Below are 13734 nucleotides of genomic sequence, written 5' to 3'. Positions count from 1 at the left end.
GTTTTCTTCAACCCCAAATGATTTCTTCCCTTTTCAATTGACCAAAAATTCTAGAAAATTTTTGTTTTCAGTTCTAACCTCAAATAAAACTTTCCCCTGAATTTTCAAAATTGCCAAGGAACTACAAAATCTGTCATTTGCCCGACTCACATGTAGTTTCTCCTGCAGGGAAAGGAGCTACTGTGCTTTTACATACTCTCCTTCTAGTAACAAGATGAAAACAAACAAGAGAAATATCCCAAAAGTTAAAACAAGATTAAAGAACAAAATCAAATATCTAACTCAGAAGTCACAGAGCAGAGAATTAAAACCAAAATCTCAAGATTTAGACTAAAAATCAACTTAAAATATTATTTTCTACTACTAGAAGGCGATGCTGGGAAAAGCCATAATCGTTTTTGCCTGCAAAACAGCCTTACTCTGACAGATGAGATGTCTCTATCCCAAACTAGGCGAGCCCTGGAAACAGACTAATTTCCCCCCCTGCCAGAGGCTCTACCTGCCGAAATTATCAAGGGATGGAAAATGTAATTTACCAGGAAGTAGAACACCTTTCAGCGGACTCCCCAAACAGCGACCGAGCAGAACAAAAACATCATTTTAATAACTTCAGGGATTGACTCCATTGTACACGGCACAGGTTAAGTGCGACCTGGCCAGGAAGGTTAGGACCAAGTTATATTGATAATAACGGAGGCCCACAAGAGCTTGTAAGGACTGAAACTTGAAACAAATCTTGAAAGGCAGTAGTGAACAACACTACAATGAATAGCAGGGCGGGAGATACAAATGTACGGCCCACCCCATGTCTAAACAAGACTATGTCCTAAATGAAAAGGAGGACTTGTGGCACCTTAGAGACTCACCAATTTATCTGAGCATGAGCTTTGGTGAGCTACAGCTCACTTCATTGGAGGGACGCAGTGAGCTGTAGCCCACCAAAGCTCATGCTCAGATAAATTGGTGAGTCTCTAAGGTGCCACAAGTCCTCCTTTTCTTTTTGCGAATACAGACTAACACAGCTGCTACTCTGAAATATGTCCTAAATGAATAACTGTCCTGAAAAGACAGAATTTGCTGCCAGCCGAGGAAGGGCCGAACGGGCTGGCCAGTGGATAACGGGGCCAGCTGGAAGGTACTAGCCAGTTCTTACACAAAAAGACACCCTGCTCTAGAAGCTTGCGAAGCACCGGCCCTGTGGGCGCCTGGTACCCGCGAGCCGCGGGGGAAAGCGCGCTCTCTGCAAGCCCCGTAAGGGCGGCAGGGACGGGCTCCGCCCCCCGCCCTGCAGCGCCCAGCGCCGGCCGCTGTCTCTTTAAGGGGCGGGGCCATGGCGGCGCGCGGAAGTCCGCGGGCTCGGAACGTCGTGTAGCCCGCTCGCTTCGCCCCGCGCGCCGCGGCGTGGAGACGGGAGCAGATCGGCGCGGCCCGGGGGCTCTGCCGCGCCCACCAGCCCCCCGCGTGCTTTGGCTCCGCGGCGGGGAGGCGCCGCTGTTCATCCCCCGGCTTTGCCCCTCCGCTCCCCGGCGGGACGCTGGGTCCGAATGAAGCGGTCGCTGGGGCGGCAGGGAAACCGGCGAGACGGGGAAGGTGAAGGGGCGAGCGGGTTGGCTGTGAGGGGGATGCAGAGGCTCGCGTCCAGCAGAGCCGGGCCGGGCCTGGGGGAGGTTGCGCTCTGACGTAAGAACAGAGACTGTTGACCTGATTCTCGCGGGGGGGCGGGGGGAGAACTCTACTCACCCATGGGGGGGAGCAAGTCAGCCCAAACCCAGCCTTTGGTCTCCCAACAGCAGATGCTGGTGCTGACAGGTACAGACTCGCGGAGGTGTGTTTTTTTTTCTTTTTGCACTTTGGTGTAACAAACAAAACCAAGCCTTGTAAATCCAGTTTCTGAGCATCACCTCGGGTGCTTTTTTTTTTTTTTCTTTTTTCTCCCGTTTTTCACCAACACGGAAGCAAAACGAAAAATGACAAATGTTTGATTTGGCTGCTGCTGTTCTCCATTTGGGCTGAACTGTCCGCCAATAGATACACAACTTTCTCTGTCATTTTTGACCTCCAGGATTATGTTTGCCTGGGGCTGCGCTGCTAGGATTTACCTTTTCAGTTTAAGGCCCCTCAATGTAAGGAAAAACCTGGTTTGGATAAGATGGGGTAATAAATTTGGCAACTCCCCATCTAGTGATAAACACAGCTTGATCAAAACTCAAGCCTTGGCTAAGATCACCTTAGTGTGCTGGGGGATCACGAAGGTGTCTGTTGTGAGATGCCAGGAAGTATCAAACGAATGTGCATCCGTATTTCCAGAACCTGCCAAAAATAAACAACCTTCAGCTGGATTCTTCTGGCATCTTGGCTTTGCCCTTCGCCTGGGACTCCGGGCTTGTGTTCTCTTGTTGAAGTTTGGCCCTTTGCTTCTGCTTTATCCCTTGACCTACCTGTCTTCAGGTTTTTCAGCCCTCTGGCTCCATCTTCTGCTCAAGGCCACGGAGTCCTCGGGTCCCACTTATATCAAGCTGGGCCAGTGGGCATGCACCAGGAGAGATCTCTTCTCTGAAGAGTTCTGTATTAAGTTTTCCAAGCTTCATGTCAAGGTGACCCCTCATCCCTGGGGTTGCACCAAACACTTCCTCAGGAGAGCATTTGGGGAAGACTGGAAGAGAGTCCTCAAGTTTAAAAGCAAGGAACCCATTGGCTCGGGCTGTGTTGCCCAGGTATATAAAGCTTATGCTGATGCCACTACTATTGAGGACCCCCAGTTCAAGGAACGAGTGAAGAACTCTGAAACAGAATCTGCTTTTGAAGCCTGGGAGGTGTCTGGTCTTAAGGGCCTCTTCAGGTGGCCCTGGAAATGGAAGGCTGGAGAGATTTTGGAAGACGGCAGTGCAGACCAGTCACTTCAGGAAGAACGTTCCAATGAAGGTATTAATAGAAATGCTGCCTCTGAGAAGCAGATGTCTGGATCTCAGCTAACTACAAACACATCATCTGTTGACGGTTTAGATGAGATGGACCATCTTATTCCTGTAGCCATTAAAGTAAGTAATATAGATTGTTGGCGGATGACTGGAATTAGAGATTGCTGAGTGAATCTGATGGAGAATTTAGTTCTCATGAAAAATTAATAGATGTGGCGAGGACTAAATGCAGTGCAGGAGGGGTGCTGCTTAACCTTTCTGCCCCTGCAGTTTTTTCCCAGTATTCTTCATTTGGAGCCTGTGGTACTGCTTGTCACAAAATGCTACTAATGATCCTCAAACCTGATCCTCAACAGCCCTTGCTGTTGCATGTCTGGGACTCTCCAAAATACAGACACTCCAGTCATGCCCTGTTGACTGCCATGTGGGCACTAGACATGACCATTAAGGCCCCATTTATTTTAAAACTGTGTACTGAGCTAGACTTCACTTTTGGTCTTAAGTAAATTCTCCAGCTCTTCTCTGCTTCTTTTTAACCATAAAATAAATACTCTGTTCAGGCCCCCCCACCGCTGAATACCAATAGATAGTATGCTGCAGATGAAGGGAGGATGGGGAAAGCTGTTGTAAATTAGTTTTGGTAACATTGTAGGCTCTAAACTGAATAAATGTGAGTAGTTTAAAAAGTATTATAAAGACTTCCTTGAGTCACATTTTGAAGCATGGATCCCTGGGAAATGTGCATTGTTGACAGAGCTAACAGCAGCCCCTTTTTAGTCGAAAGGGTATTTCCATTACAGCCTGGCTTGTGACTATTCAGGAGCTTACTTACTTACTTAGCTTACTAAACTGAATGGACTGGCTTCCCTACAGTGTCGGCATCATGCCCATGGGAGATGATCTGCCTACTGTTGTTTCTCGCGCAGGTCCTGCATCCTGGACTAGTCCACCAGGTCCAGATAGATCTGCTTCTGATGAAGATGGGGAGCAAGATCATTGGGCTTTTCCCGGGGCTCAAGTGGCTAAGTCTGACTGAAATAGTGGAGGAGTTTGAGAAGCTCATGACTCAACAGGTGGGCATAATTCCATACTCTGCATATACTGAAGCACGGTTGCTTCCTCCCTTTGTCATACATCCACCTACCCATTATTACCAGAAATTAAGAAGAGAATCTGGCATCTTGTGCAGCATCACTGCATTCTGGTGCACAGTAGTGACATCAGTAATTACACCAGGGATGTCTTCAGCCCCAGGGTGTTTAGTACCTCCTTGGTCAGGCAGCCAGGCCTTTTGCCTAGGGTACAAACTGTGAGAAGAGTCAGGACAGGATCGGTATCTGAGAAGCCTGCCCTCGTTTCCTTTCATTTCTCTTTTAGGGAGATAATAATACTCACAGGATAGTCATCATTTCCAAATTATGGAGGGGCGGTCACCCTTCTGCTTCCTCAAACAGCCACTGAGAGCTAAGAAATATATTTTGGGGGTATGAAGGAGTGTGACTTAGAGAGGAAGCATGGTCTTGTGCTTAAGGCACTGGATTGGAACTCTGCTGCAGACTGCCTGGGTGACCTTGGGCAAGACGCTTCTAATTTCTTCCTGCCTGAGTTCTCTGTCTGTAACATGAGGATAACACTTCCTTTCTCCTGCCCTTTGGCAGGTCTAGTTAGATTGTACACTCTTTCTGGGGCAAGGAATGTCACTTATGTGTATGTACAGCACCTAACGCAATGGGTCCCCATCTTGGTTGTGACCCTGCACGACTGTAATACAGATCATAAATAGGAATATTTGTCACTTTTTTCTATCTAATTGAAGTAGTTCTAAGATGCCTACTCCTGGGGTGCCTCATTTTGTAATATTTCCACTAGGAAAGCTGTGCTAAGAAACACCATCTCTTTTTTTTTTTTTCCATTGAGGTTCTTGCTTTTTAACCAGTTTTCTGGTGGAGTTGGCTGAGCACCGTTGGGATTGAATGTGAGGCAGTGTGGTGGTAGCTCAGGCAGGACCCTCCAGGCTTCCTGTCCTCCTAGTTCTGCACCCCTGTACCACTCAGTCTCCCCTTTCTCTTCATCCCTCTAGCTTGACCTACGCTATGAAGCCAGAAACCTGGAGTGCTTCCAGAAAAATTTCCTGGATGTGGATTTTGTTAAGTTCCCAACTCCACTTCACCCCTTTGTAACGAGAAATATCCTGGTGGAAACATTTGAGGTAAGAGCTACAGCGGCCATGAGAAGAATGGGGGTGCTAGAGGTTTACACTCAATGGTTGATCTTAACCTCAACACAAAGCCCTTTCCTAGAGGTGGCCTAGGGAGGGAAAGATGAGTGGTAGGAGAGTGCGTCTCTCTGCTATTGGCTAAAATGTGTCTGGGTCCTTCCTTCACTCTTTCCTTTCTCACTCTTCTTTTCAAGGTCACTTTCCCTGAAATAAGGGTGAGAAATGTAGTCTCAACTCTGTGTAGGAAAGGGCACAAGACCCTGTGTAGGAAAGGGCACAAGACCCTGGGTGCTAAAAGGAAACCAGAACTGTTCTCTAGCAATCTTGTGTTTCTGTTTGTGTTTTCTGCCCGTAAAACACTCCAGTTCTCCTTTTCTGGCTTACGGTTGGGTGAATAGTTCAAGAATCTAACCTGATCTGGTCCAATAAAGGGATATAGTTGGGTTTGTTGGTTCATCTTCATCGTGGGCCAGCTTTGAATCCGCTCCCAAAGCTGTTCTTTCAGCTCCACTCTGTGTGTCAATTCTACCTATATGTTTTCTTTAGTATCTCTTACCCCCAAAATCCCTCATAGCCTGTTTCACACCCACTTAGCCAATCACCTCCCAGTCCCAAACCTTTGCTTCTCTGGCTTAATCAGCCACAGCAAATTCAGCCTGTATTAACCTAGCCCCCTTTGCGGCATCTTCATTGTCCTGCCAAGGACAGGAGAGACCATGACCCTGGAATGCGGGTGGTGGGGGATTAAGACATAGGGATCTATAGGATCTGTCTGACTCCCATTCTGTCTTTGTTTAAGGAGAGTCAGCCCATATCCCAGTATCTGCACATGGACATTTCCTCGGAGCTCAAGAAGAGACTAGCCAAGATGGGCATAGACATGCTCCTAAAGATGGTAAGAGTCTGGGCTGTGGTGTTAGAGTTGAACTGAAGAGGAGGATGCCTTCCCGTTGTTAAAATAAATCAGTTAGCCTAATACGTGTGTGTGTGTATATATATATACACACACACACACGCAGGTGTATTGCTTTGGGAAGCCATAGAACTGTATTTAATTTAATATTAAACACATAGCTTTGGAGACGTAAAGCACAATGTAAGTTTTAAGTATCATCTCGGCGGAGGCTACAGGACTTATAAAAGCCCCAGGGAAACAAGCTAACCTTCTAATTCCATTTGTCAAAGCATCTGCTGCTACCAATTTACAGGTAGGTGAAATATAATATTGAGCATGGAACAAAGAAAATAAATCTGGCCAGCTCTTGTGAGCAATGCAACTTACCCTCATTTTTCTGTTGAGTTGAAGGTGGTTCGCCCAGCACGGGCTTTGCAACCTGTAACTATTCAGTTACTCAGTCATGGCCAGAGTGAATGCTGGATTCTGAATGGGTACTGGCAATGAGAAGCCAGAGTTCTGTCCAGTTATGGCTTATTTTCAGACACTAATGCTGTTCCTGGTCTGTGATTCCCCAGAACTATCTTGGACTCATAGTAAATCTTCATTTTCGCTACATGCAGCTTTGCCGATGCACCCTGATTTTTGCCTACAGCATCTCCTGCTGTTTCAGCATTGGGCCACTGCTGAGCAGAAGCTACTAACTGTATCCGTGTGTATTGGTTTTGTGATGTGGCAAAGAGATCATGGGGGGACAGGACTGAAACCACCCCACTTATGCCATTTACCATCTACTCAGGTTTTGGATGCAGGTCTCACACCGTGGAAGATTTTACTCCAGTTACCTTTGTCCTTTTTATTATTATAAATATCACCCCCTCCAGGTGTTCGTTGATAATTTTGTCCACGCTGACCTGCACCCTGGGAACATCTTGGTCCAGGGCACCGCGCATTTCAGCGCTGGCCACAAGAATCAGACCGCCATTGTGGACATGTGTGACACGCTGATCGTGGAAGTGCAGCTGTCCCCCTGCCCGCTCCGTCTGATGCTGCTGGATGCAGGGATTGTGGCAGAGCTGCAGGGAGCTGACCTTCAGAACTTCAAGGCAGTCTTCACAGCTGTGGTACAGGGACAGGTGAGGCCTGCTCCAGATGGGTGCTGACGGCTCTGGATTTGGGGGAAGGGAGACATCTGGAATTCTTCAGTCATTTCAGTTGTCAGCAGTACATTATACAACCGTTCCCCAAGCGAGTGCCAGAACAGGTACAACCCACACATCAGCACTTCCACAACCCTCTTGCTGCATTTCATTCTTGAGCTGGAGGGTCCACCTCACTGCAAGAGGATGTAGTTTTATCTTCACACCCATTCAGTCTTTGGCCTCTTGTCTGAGACTGCCAGCATGCAGTAAATAGTTGTCTGTCAGGAACTGTTCTGAGACCAGACTCATCTCACACAGCCACTGAAGTGAAACTACTTCCAGTCACTAGAAACACAAGCTGGCTTTGAACTAGCTCGGCCTACAGATGAATGGCTTTTACAGAAGGTCCTGTCACTATTTCCATGGGCCAGCCAGCCCCCAGGGTATGTGTAGTAGGCTGCATCCCTGAGCTAGCATCTCCCAGCTGGCCCTCTAAATTAGTTCCACCCACACTGGCTTGGAAGCCTCTCATATAAACAAAACTTGAAAAACCCTTCACACCAAAATGTCCCTTTCTCGCCAGGCATCTCTGCTGGGGTGGGGATTCCCAGTGTTCCCTCCATTTTTGGAGGCAGAGGGTTTTGTTTCAGTCACCCTGACATGGGAGCAGTTAGCTATCAGTGCTCTTCTTACCACTGTCTCCCCTATTATGAGGGAAGAGGCATATTATATGCAGCCCTCCTTCCCAGAACTTGTCCTGATTGGCTGAGAGAGCAGGGAGTTCTGCGCTGCCCAACACTAGAAGGCTTCTAGTCTCTGGCCCTAAAAGGAACAGGGGCTTTAGGTCTTCCCACATAGTGACTGTCCCCCCAGAACCACTTCCCCTCTCTCTGTCAGTCTCTGTCTGCCCTCAAACTCCTGAGGAGGGTAGGCTGGCCCCTGAGAGCGCCCCCTCTGGTCAAAAAGAAATTTAATTACTATAGGTGCCATTGGAAGCCTGAGAGTGAGGGTACTGTGCGCAGCTGCATTACAGATCTGGTGGTGTTACCATGGTGTGGGATTCTTATAGACACATCTCTTCCTACTTGTTTCACAGGGGGAGAGAGTGGCAGAATTGATCCTTCATCACGCCAGAGCTAACCAGTGCAAGGACATAGAGAGATTCAAAGTTGAAATGGCAGAGCTAGTGACCAAGGCCAGGACGAACACTGTAGCACTGGGAAAGGTGAGCAGACTAAATATGGTACCCAGCCCAGGACACTATCTCTTATTGAGTACACCCAGGCTTTTAAATGGGCCCAGATTGAAAGACCAGACGCTTACACATCAGCCATCTCTCTTGTCAGTGTTACCAATTCTTTACGATTCTTTATTCTCACAGCTGGAGAAAAACTCCATCAAGGCCCCTAACTCTTTTTTATTTCCTTCTAACTCAAAATAGTGTTGACTGTTTTTAATCCAAGGAGTTGTAGCCTTTATCCTTCTGGCTAAATCCTGCTGGGACTCCCTTTGAAACCAATAGTAGTGCTCCACCAGTGAGGCTGCAGAGCAAAGCAGGGACCGATTGTTGTGTCTCCTCAACCCTCTTACCTTCTTCCTGGGCTGGAGGGTTGAGAGAGCCATAGATATTGGTGAGTCTCAGCTGATGCCCTCTGAATATTTACCAACATCCTGATGGATAAGGCTGTCAATGGAGCATAGCACATATTGTTGTCTGAGCAATATCTCTAATAATAAAATCTGACACTTAATATTCTTCGACTTTACACGGATCATATAATATGCCAATAGCTTACTCTGGTAAATCCCTCCCGTTCCTGCTGGTAGTAGTGTTCATGGTCTCCTGTTCAGCAGAGTTAACTTTTTCTTTGTATCTTTACGTCCCAGCTTCAAGTGGCGAATCTGCTCTCCAGTGTCTTTAAGTTACTGATGACGCACAAGGTGAGGTTCTCGGTGTTCATTTCATTCTCTTTAAAAGTTATGCCAGGCTTTGCCATCTGAAAGATGGGCAGGGGGGAACCATTGGGATTGCATAGGTGAGGGAGAGTGTCTGAAATGTGCGGGGGGATCGTGCATGCCGTATTGCCTGCGATGCTTGGAAACGAGTGCCTTAAAGTCTTTGAGGCCAGTGAGGGTTTTTCCATCTATTTCAAGGGGCTTTGGATCTGGCCCTCAAGAACCTGCATTTCAGAACTGACGTCAGACCTTAAAAGGACAGTGTTGGTGTCTCCATTTATTTTTTCCTTACTGCTACAAGTAAAATGAAAGCAATTTGCTTTTTTCCCTGCATGCATTGCTTATTTATTGTAGGGTTGCGTAGGTGCACTGGGCTCTACACGCTGGTTTGTGAGGGGGTTACTCAGGAGGTACTGGCGCTTACTTTAAAGCGGAAAAAAATCACTTGTTTAATTGAATTCAGCTGAGCTATAACAATGCTTCTGTGAACTAGGGAGCATGCTCCATGGGGCTCCCTCCATGACAGTGTGGAGAGAGGGTGCACATTGCCCCTTTTCATGCGTGTGTACTTGCCAGGTCCATGGAAGCTCCTACAGCCGAGTTGGCACTGGGCAGCACTCCTAACTCCTGCTCCTCCATAGAGGGAAAAATCCTCTCCTATATGGAAGTGCAGAGTACTGTCTACTGGGCTGACTTAGGACATCTCCTTTTGACATGATCAGCTTCCCCTCCTCAGTTCTGCTGAATTGCAGCGAGGCTGATTTGAAACTGAAGGGAAATGAGTGAGCTCCTGTGTCGCAGTCCAGCTGCCTACGCACATGGACGCCCTCCCAGCCCACACCCACCGCAGGCTGGCACCTCAGCGAAAGGGGCTTGGAAAGCACAAAGGCACCCAAGTCCATTATAACCTTTGCACGTGTGCTTTCAGGTGAAGCTGGAGAGTAATTTTGCCTCAGTTGTCTTTGCCATCATGGTTTTGGAAGGGCTTGCCCGTTCGCTGGACCCCGAACTGGACATCTTGGAGGCAGCTAAACCACTTCTCATCAGAACCGCCGCTTCTCTCCTAGAGTAGCAGCAGCCACGGACATTTGTCTTGCATTGCTGGGCTCTTTGGCAAGGACTGTCTGTGCTCCTTGGCAGCCGATGGGGAAACAGCCTGAAGCTGAGGACAGGCCCTCACCTCTGAGAAGCAGTGGGCTATTCCCCATTAAACTGGGTATCAGCCATCACCACCCAGGCAGCATCCAGGTGCCAAAGACCTTTCCAGCTGACTTCATGGTCTCCCATCCTGCCTATGAGAGAATGCTGTTCTACGACAATAAAGCCCTTTAATTTGTATCCAAGTTTGAGTAACAAATATTGACGTTGAGCTATGGCTTGGTGAGACTTGTTAGGAATCAGGCTTCCTTATTGATTAGTCCTACTTTGCTGAAAGGCTGAAACTGCAATGAGAGGGTGTCATACAAGTGGATAGATAGAAAAGCCTTAGAAATGCAATTGTAAACATCAGACATTTTGCAGCTTGAAATGGTGGGTTCTGACTCCCTTCGAGAGAACTTCACTTTCAGCCTTATGGGCCTTTTAGAATTTTACACGTTCATACGATCTGGTATTCTTTGTTAGTTGGGTTTGACAGGATGTTGGGTAGTCCTTCAGCCTGACTCAAGTGACACTGTCAAGTCATCTAGGTTCCCAAGATTGCTATAATCTAATGGGGGGAAGTAGTCTGGGTTTGAAACATCTTTTAAAAATGTTTAGATCTCACCGCTGTGATCAGGAGTTTAAAATTAAAAAACAAAACAAAAAAAAACAAACACAGCTCTCTTGTGGAACAAAACCATGTGTGAGTTCCCCCTGTAGGCTAGCTCCTAAAAGCTATAGTTGGATTGGGCTTTAAAGAGCCAGATCCATTTTAGTGTCATTTCAATCCCAGGGGAGGGGATCAGTCATAGTCAAATAGGGAGGGGAGGGGGGAATATTCTTTTCAGGCTTTGAAGAAATAGAAGCTATACATATTTTTTAAATGGTTGCTAAGCATCTCTTACTCTGGGGAGCTGGCGATCTCCATGTATTCTGTTGCTGGAAGAAGATTGCATCCTATTTAGTGTAGGGTTTGACACTGTGTACAAGCTCAGCATGGTTTTCCTCCAGCATCAGCAAATTAAAGATGGATCTTAGTGTGCAAGGAGCAGAAATGTTTGCTGAAGTCTGAGGAGCAGGGGCTCAAGCCTGCCATTAACTTCAGTGGATGCAGGATCAGACCCTGTGCTGGTTAGTGTGAATAGCAGTGACATGAGAGTGCAGAGAAGACTGCTGTTAAGACTATTTGAACAGGCAATGGAGACCTGGTTCCACCTTCCTATATTGACAGCATTCATTTGTCCTTAAACACTACCCTTCCTAATGGCATTGGAATGTTACCCATAAGCCTTTCCACAGATTAAATGTTACAAAATGGATTTTGTTTTTGTTATTATTTTCTTGAAAGAGGAAGCACTCTGGGGAAGGATGTAATTTAAAACGCACCATTTATCAATCTCCTCTTGGCTGACACATTTTTGAGTCGTTGCTAGTGTAAGTACCTTTATAGGAAACATGATTTTACAAAAACTCTGTTGCTTATGAACGTCTGAGTAAAATAACTTCTGAATATCCACCTGTGAGAAGCTGCTGATTTTTATAAGATCTAACTTGCTGAACAACTGCAACTAAGGACAAGATCAGACAGCTTGTTATAAATATAGTTTCAGAGGCCCGTGAGTCCATTTTTATATTGAAATGTTTGGGGTTTTTTTTCTTCTTCATTCTTTCCCCCTATACATCAAAGTTGTTAAAGTAACTAACTACATTAACTAAGTCATTAAACTAGGAGTGAATAATCTGATTATTTTGAAGGAACAACAATATTCACTACTGTCACGGTTCCTCCCCCACTCTGAACTCTAGGGTACAGATGTGGGGACCTGCATGAAAAACCTCCTAAGCTTATCTTTACCAGCTTAGGTCAAAACTTCCCCAACGTACAAAATATTACACCTTGGACTGGCCACTACCACCACCAAACTAATACTGGTTACTGGGGAAGAGCTGTTTGGACGCGTCCTTCCCCCCAAAATACTTCCCAAAACCTTGCACCCCACTTCCTGGACAAGGTTTGGTAAAAAGCCTCACCAATTTGCCTAGGTGACTACAGACCCAGACCCTTGGATCTTAAGAACAATGAACAATCCTCCCAACACTTGCACCCCCCCTTTCCTGGGAAATGTTGGATAAAAAGCCTCACCAATTTGCATAGGTGACCACAGACCCAAACCCTTGGATCTGAGAACAATGAAAAAGCATTCAGTGTTTTACAAGAAGACTTTTAATAAAAAATAGAAGTAAATAGAAATAAAGAAATCCCCCCTGTAAAATCAGGATGGTAGATATCTTACAGGGTAATTAGATTCAAAAACATAGAGAACCCCTCTAGGCAAAACCTTAAGTTACAAAAAAGATACACAGACAGAAATAGTTATTCTATTCAGCACAATTCTTTTCTCAGCCATTTAAAGAAATCATAATCTAACACATACCTAGCTAGATTACTTACTAAAAGTTCTAAGACTCCATTCCTGTTCTGTCCCCGGCCAAGACGACTACAGACAGACACAGACCCTTTGTTTCTCTCCCTCCTCCCAGCTTTTGAAAGTATCTTGTCTCCTCATTGGTCATTTTGGTCAGGTGCCAGCGAGGTTACCTTTAGCTTCTTAACCCTTTACAGGTGAGAGGAGCTTTCCCCTGGCCAGGAGGGATTTCAAAGGGGTTTACCCTTCCCTTTATATTTATGACACGCCCCCCAAATCTCAGCTAGGGTGAAACACTGGCTGGGATTTCTTCCTGGAGCTCTAGGAAAACAGAGTTAATAAGACACATGCATCTCTAAATATACTACCAAATACATAAAGACTAACAATATTTTCCACATCTCAAGGACGATTTTAACCAGTTGATTCTGGGAAACTTTCACGGGAGAGTGCATCAGCCACTTTGTTAGAAGCTCCTGAGATGTGTTGGATGTCGAAATCAAAATCTTGGAGAGCTAAACTCCACCGAAGAAGTTTTTTGTTAGTTTCTTTGACGGTGTGAAGCCACTTTAGTGCAGCATGGTCGGTTTGCAGGTGGAAACGCCGTCCCCAAACATATGGGCGTAGCTTTTCCAGAGCGTAGACAATGGCATAACATTCTTTTTCAGTGACTGACCAGTTGCTTTCCCTCTCAGACAGTTTTTTGCTGAGAAACACTACAGGGTGGAATTCTTGATCAGGTCCTTTCTGCATTAAAACTGCTCCCACACCACGCTCGGATGCATCTGTGGTTACTAGGAACGGTTTGTCAAAGTCTGGGGCCCTTAGTATAGGGTCAGACATGAGTGTCGCTTTAAGCTTGTTAAAGGCCTTCTGACACTTTCCGGTCCACTGAACAGCATTTGGCTGTTTCTTTTTGGTTAGGTCTGTCAGTGGGGCAGCGATTTGGCTGTAGTGCGGTACAAATCGTCTGTAATAACCGGCCAAGCCTAAGAAGGATTGAACCTGTTTCTTTGACCTTGGGACAGGCCACTTTTGG

At 46.4% G+C, this 13734-nt stretch overlaps 1 protein-coding gene across 3 annotated transcripts; it reads left to right on the top strand.

Moving 5' to 3' along the window:
* The first annotated feature begins 1326 nt into the window (after window positions 1–1326).
* ADCK2 (aarF domain containing kinase 2) lies at window positions 1327–11588 on the top strand. 3 transcript variants are annotated; one of them, XM_073322438.2, is made up of 9 exons: window positions 1327–1590; window positions 2449–3038; window positions 3845–3991; window positions 4999–5127; window positions 5936–6031; window positions 6916–7167; window positions 8270–8398; window positions 9061–9114; window positions 10058–11588. In XM_073322438.2, the coding sequence occupies exons 1-9, from the start codon at window positions 1545–1547 to the stop codon at window positions 10199–10201; spliced, it is 1587 nt and encodes a 528-aa protein (XP_073178539.1). In that variant the 5' UTR covers window positions 1327–1544; the 3' UTR covers window positions 10202–11588. The 3 variants fall into 3 exon arrangements, with proteins under 3 accessions (XP_073178539.1, XP_073178530.1, XP_073178520.1); XM_073322429.2 differs by lacking the exons at window positions 1327–1590; window positions 10058–11588 and adding an exon at window positions 9328–10044 and having other exon boundaries at window positions 1691–3038; XM_073322419.2 differs by lacking the exon at window positions 1327–1590 and having other exon boundaries at window positions 1693–3038.
* Window positions 11589–13734: the final 2146 nt, after the last annotated feature.

Source organism: Lepidochelys kempii, chromosome 1, assembly GCF_965140285.1.
Source record: "Lepidochelys kempii isolate rLepKem1 chromosome 1, rLepKem1.hap1, whole genome shotgun sequence".
In the NCBI taxonomy this organism is placed as follows: Eukaryota; Metazoa; Chordata; order Testudines; family Cheloniidae; genus Lepidochelys; species Lepidochelys kempii.
Note: the sequence above shows the minus strand (reverse complement) of the source record. Positions and strands in the feature narration are given on the sequence as shown.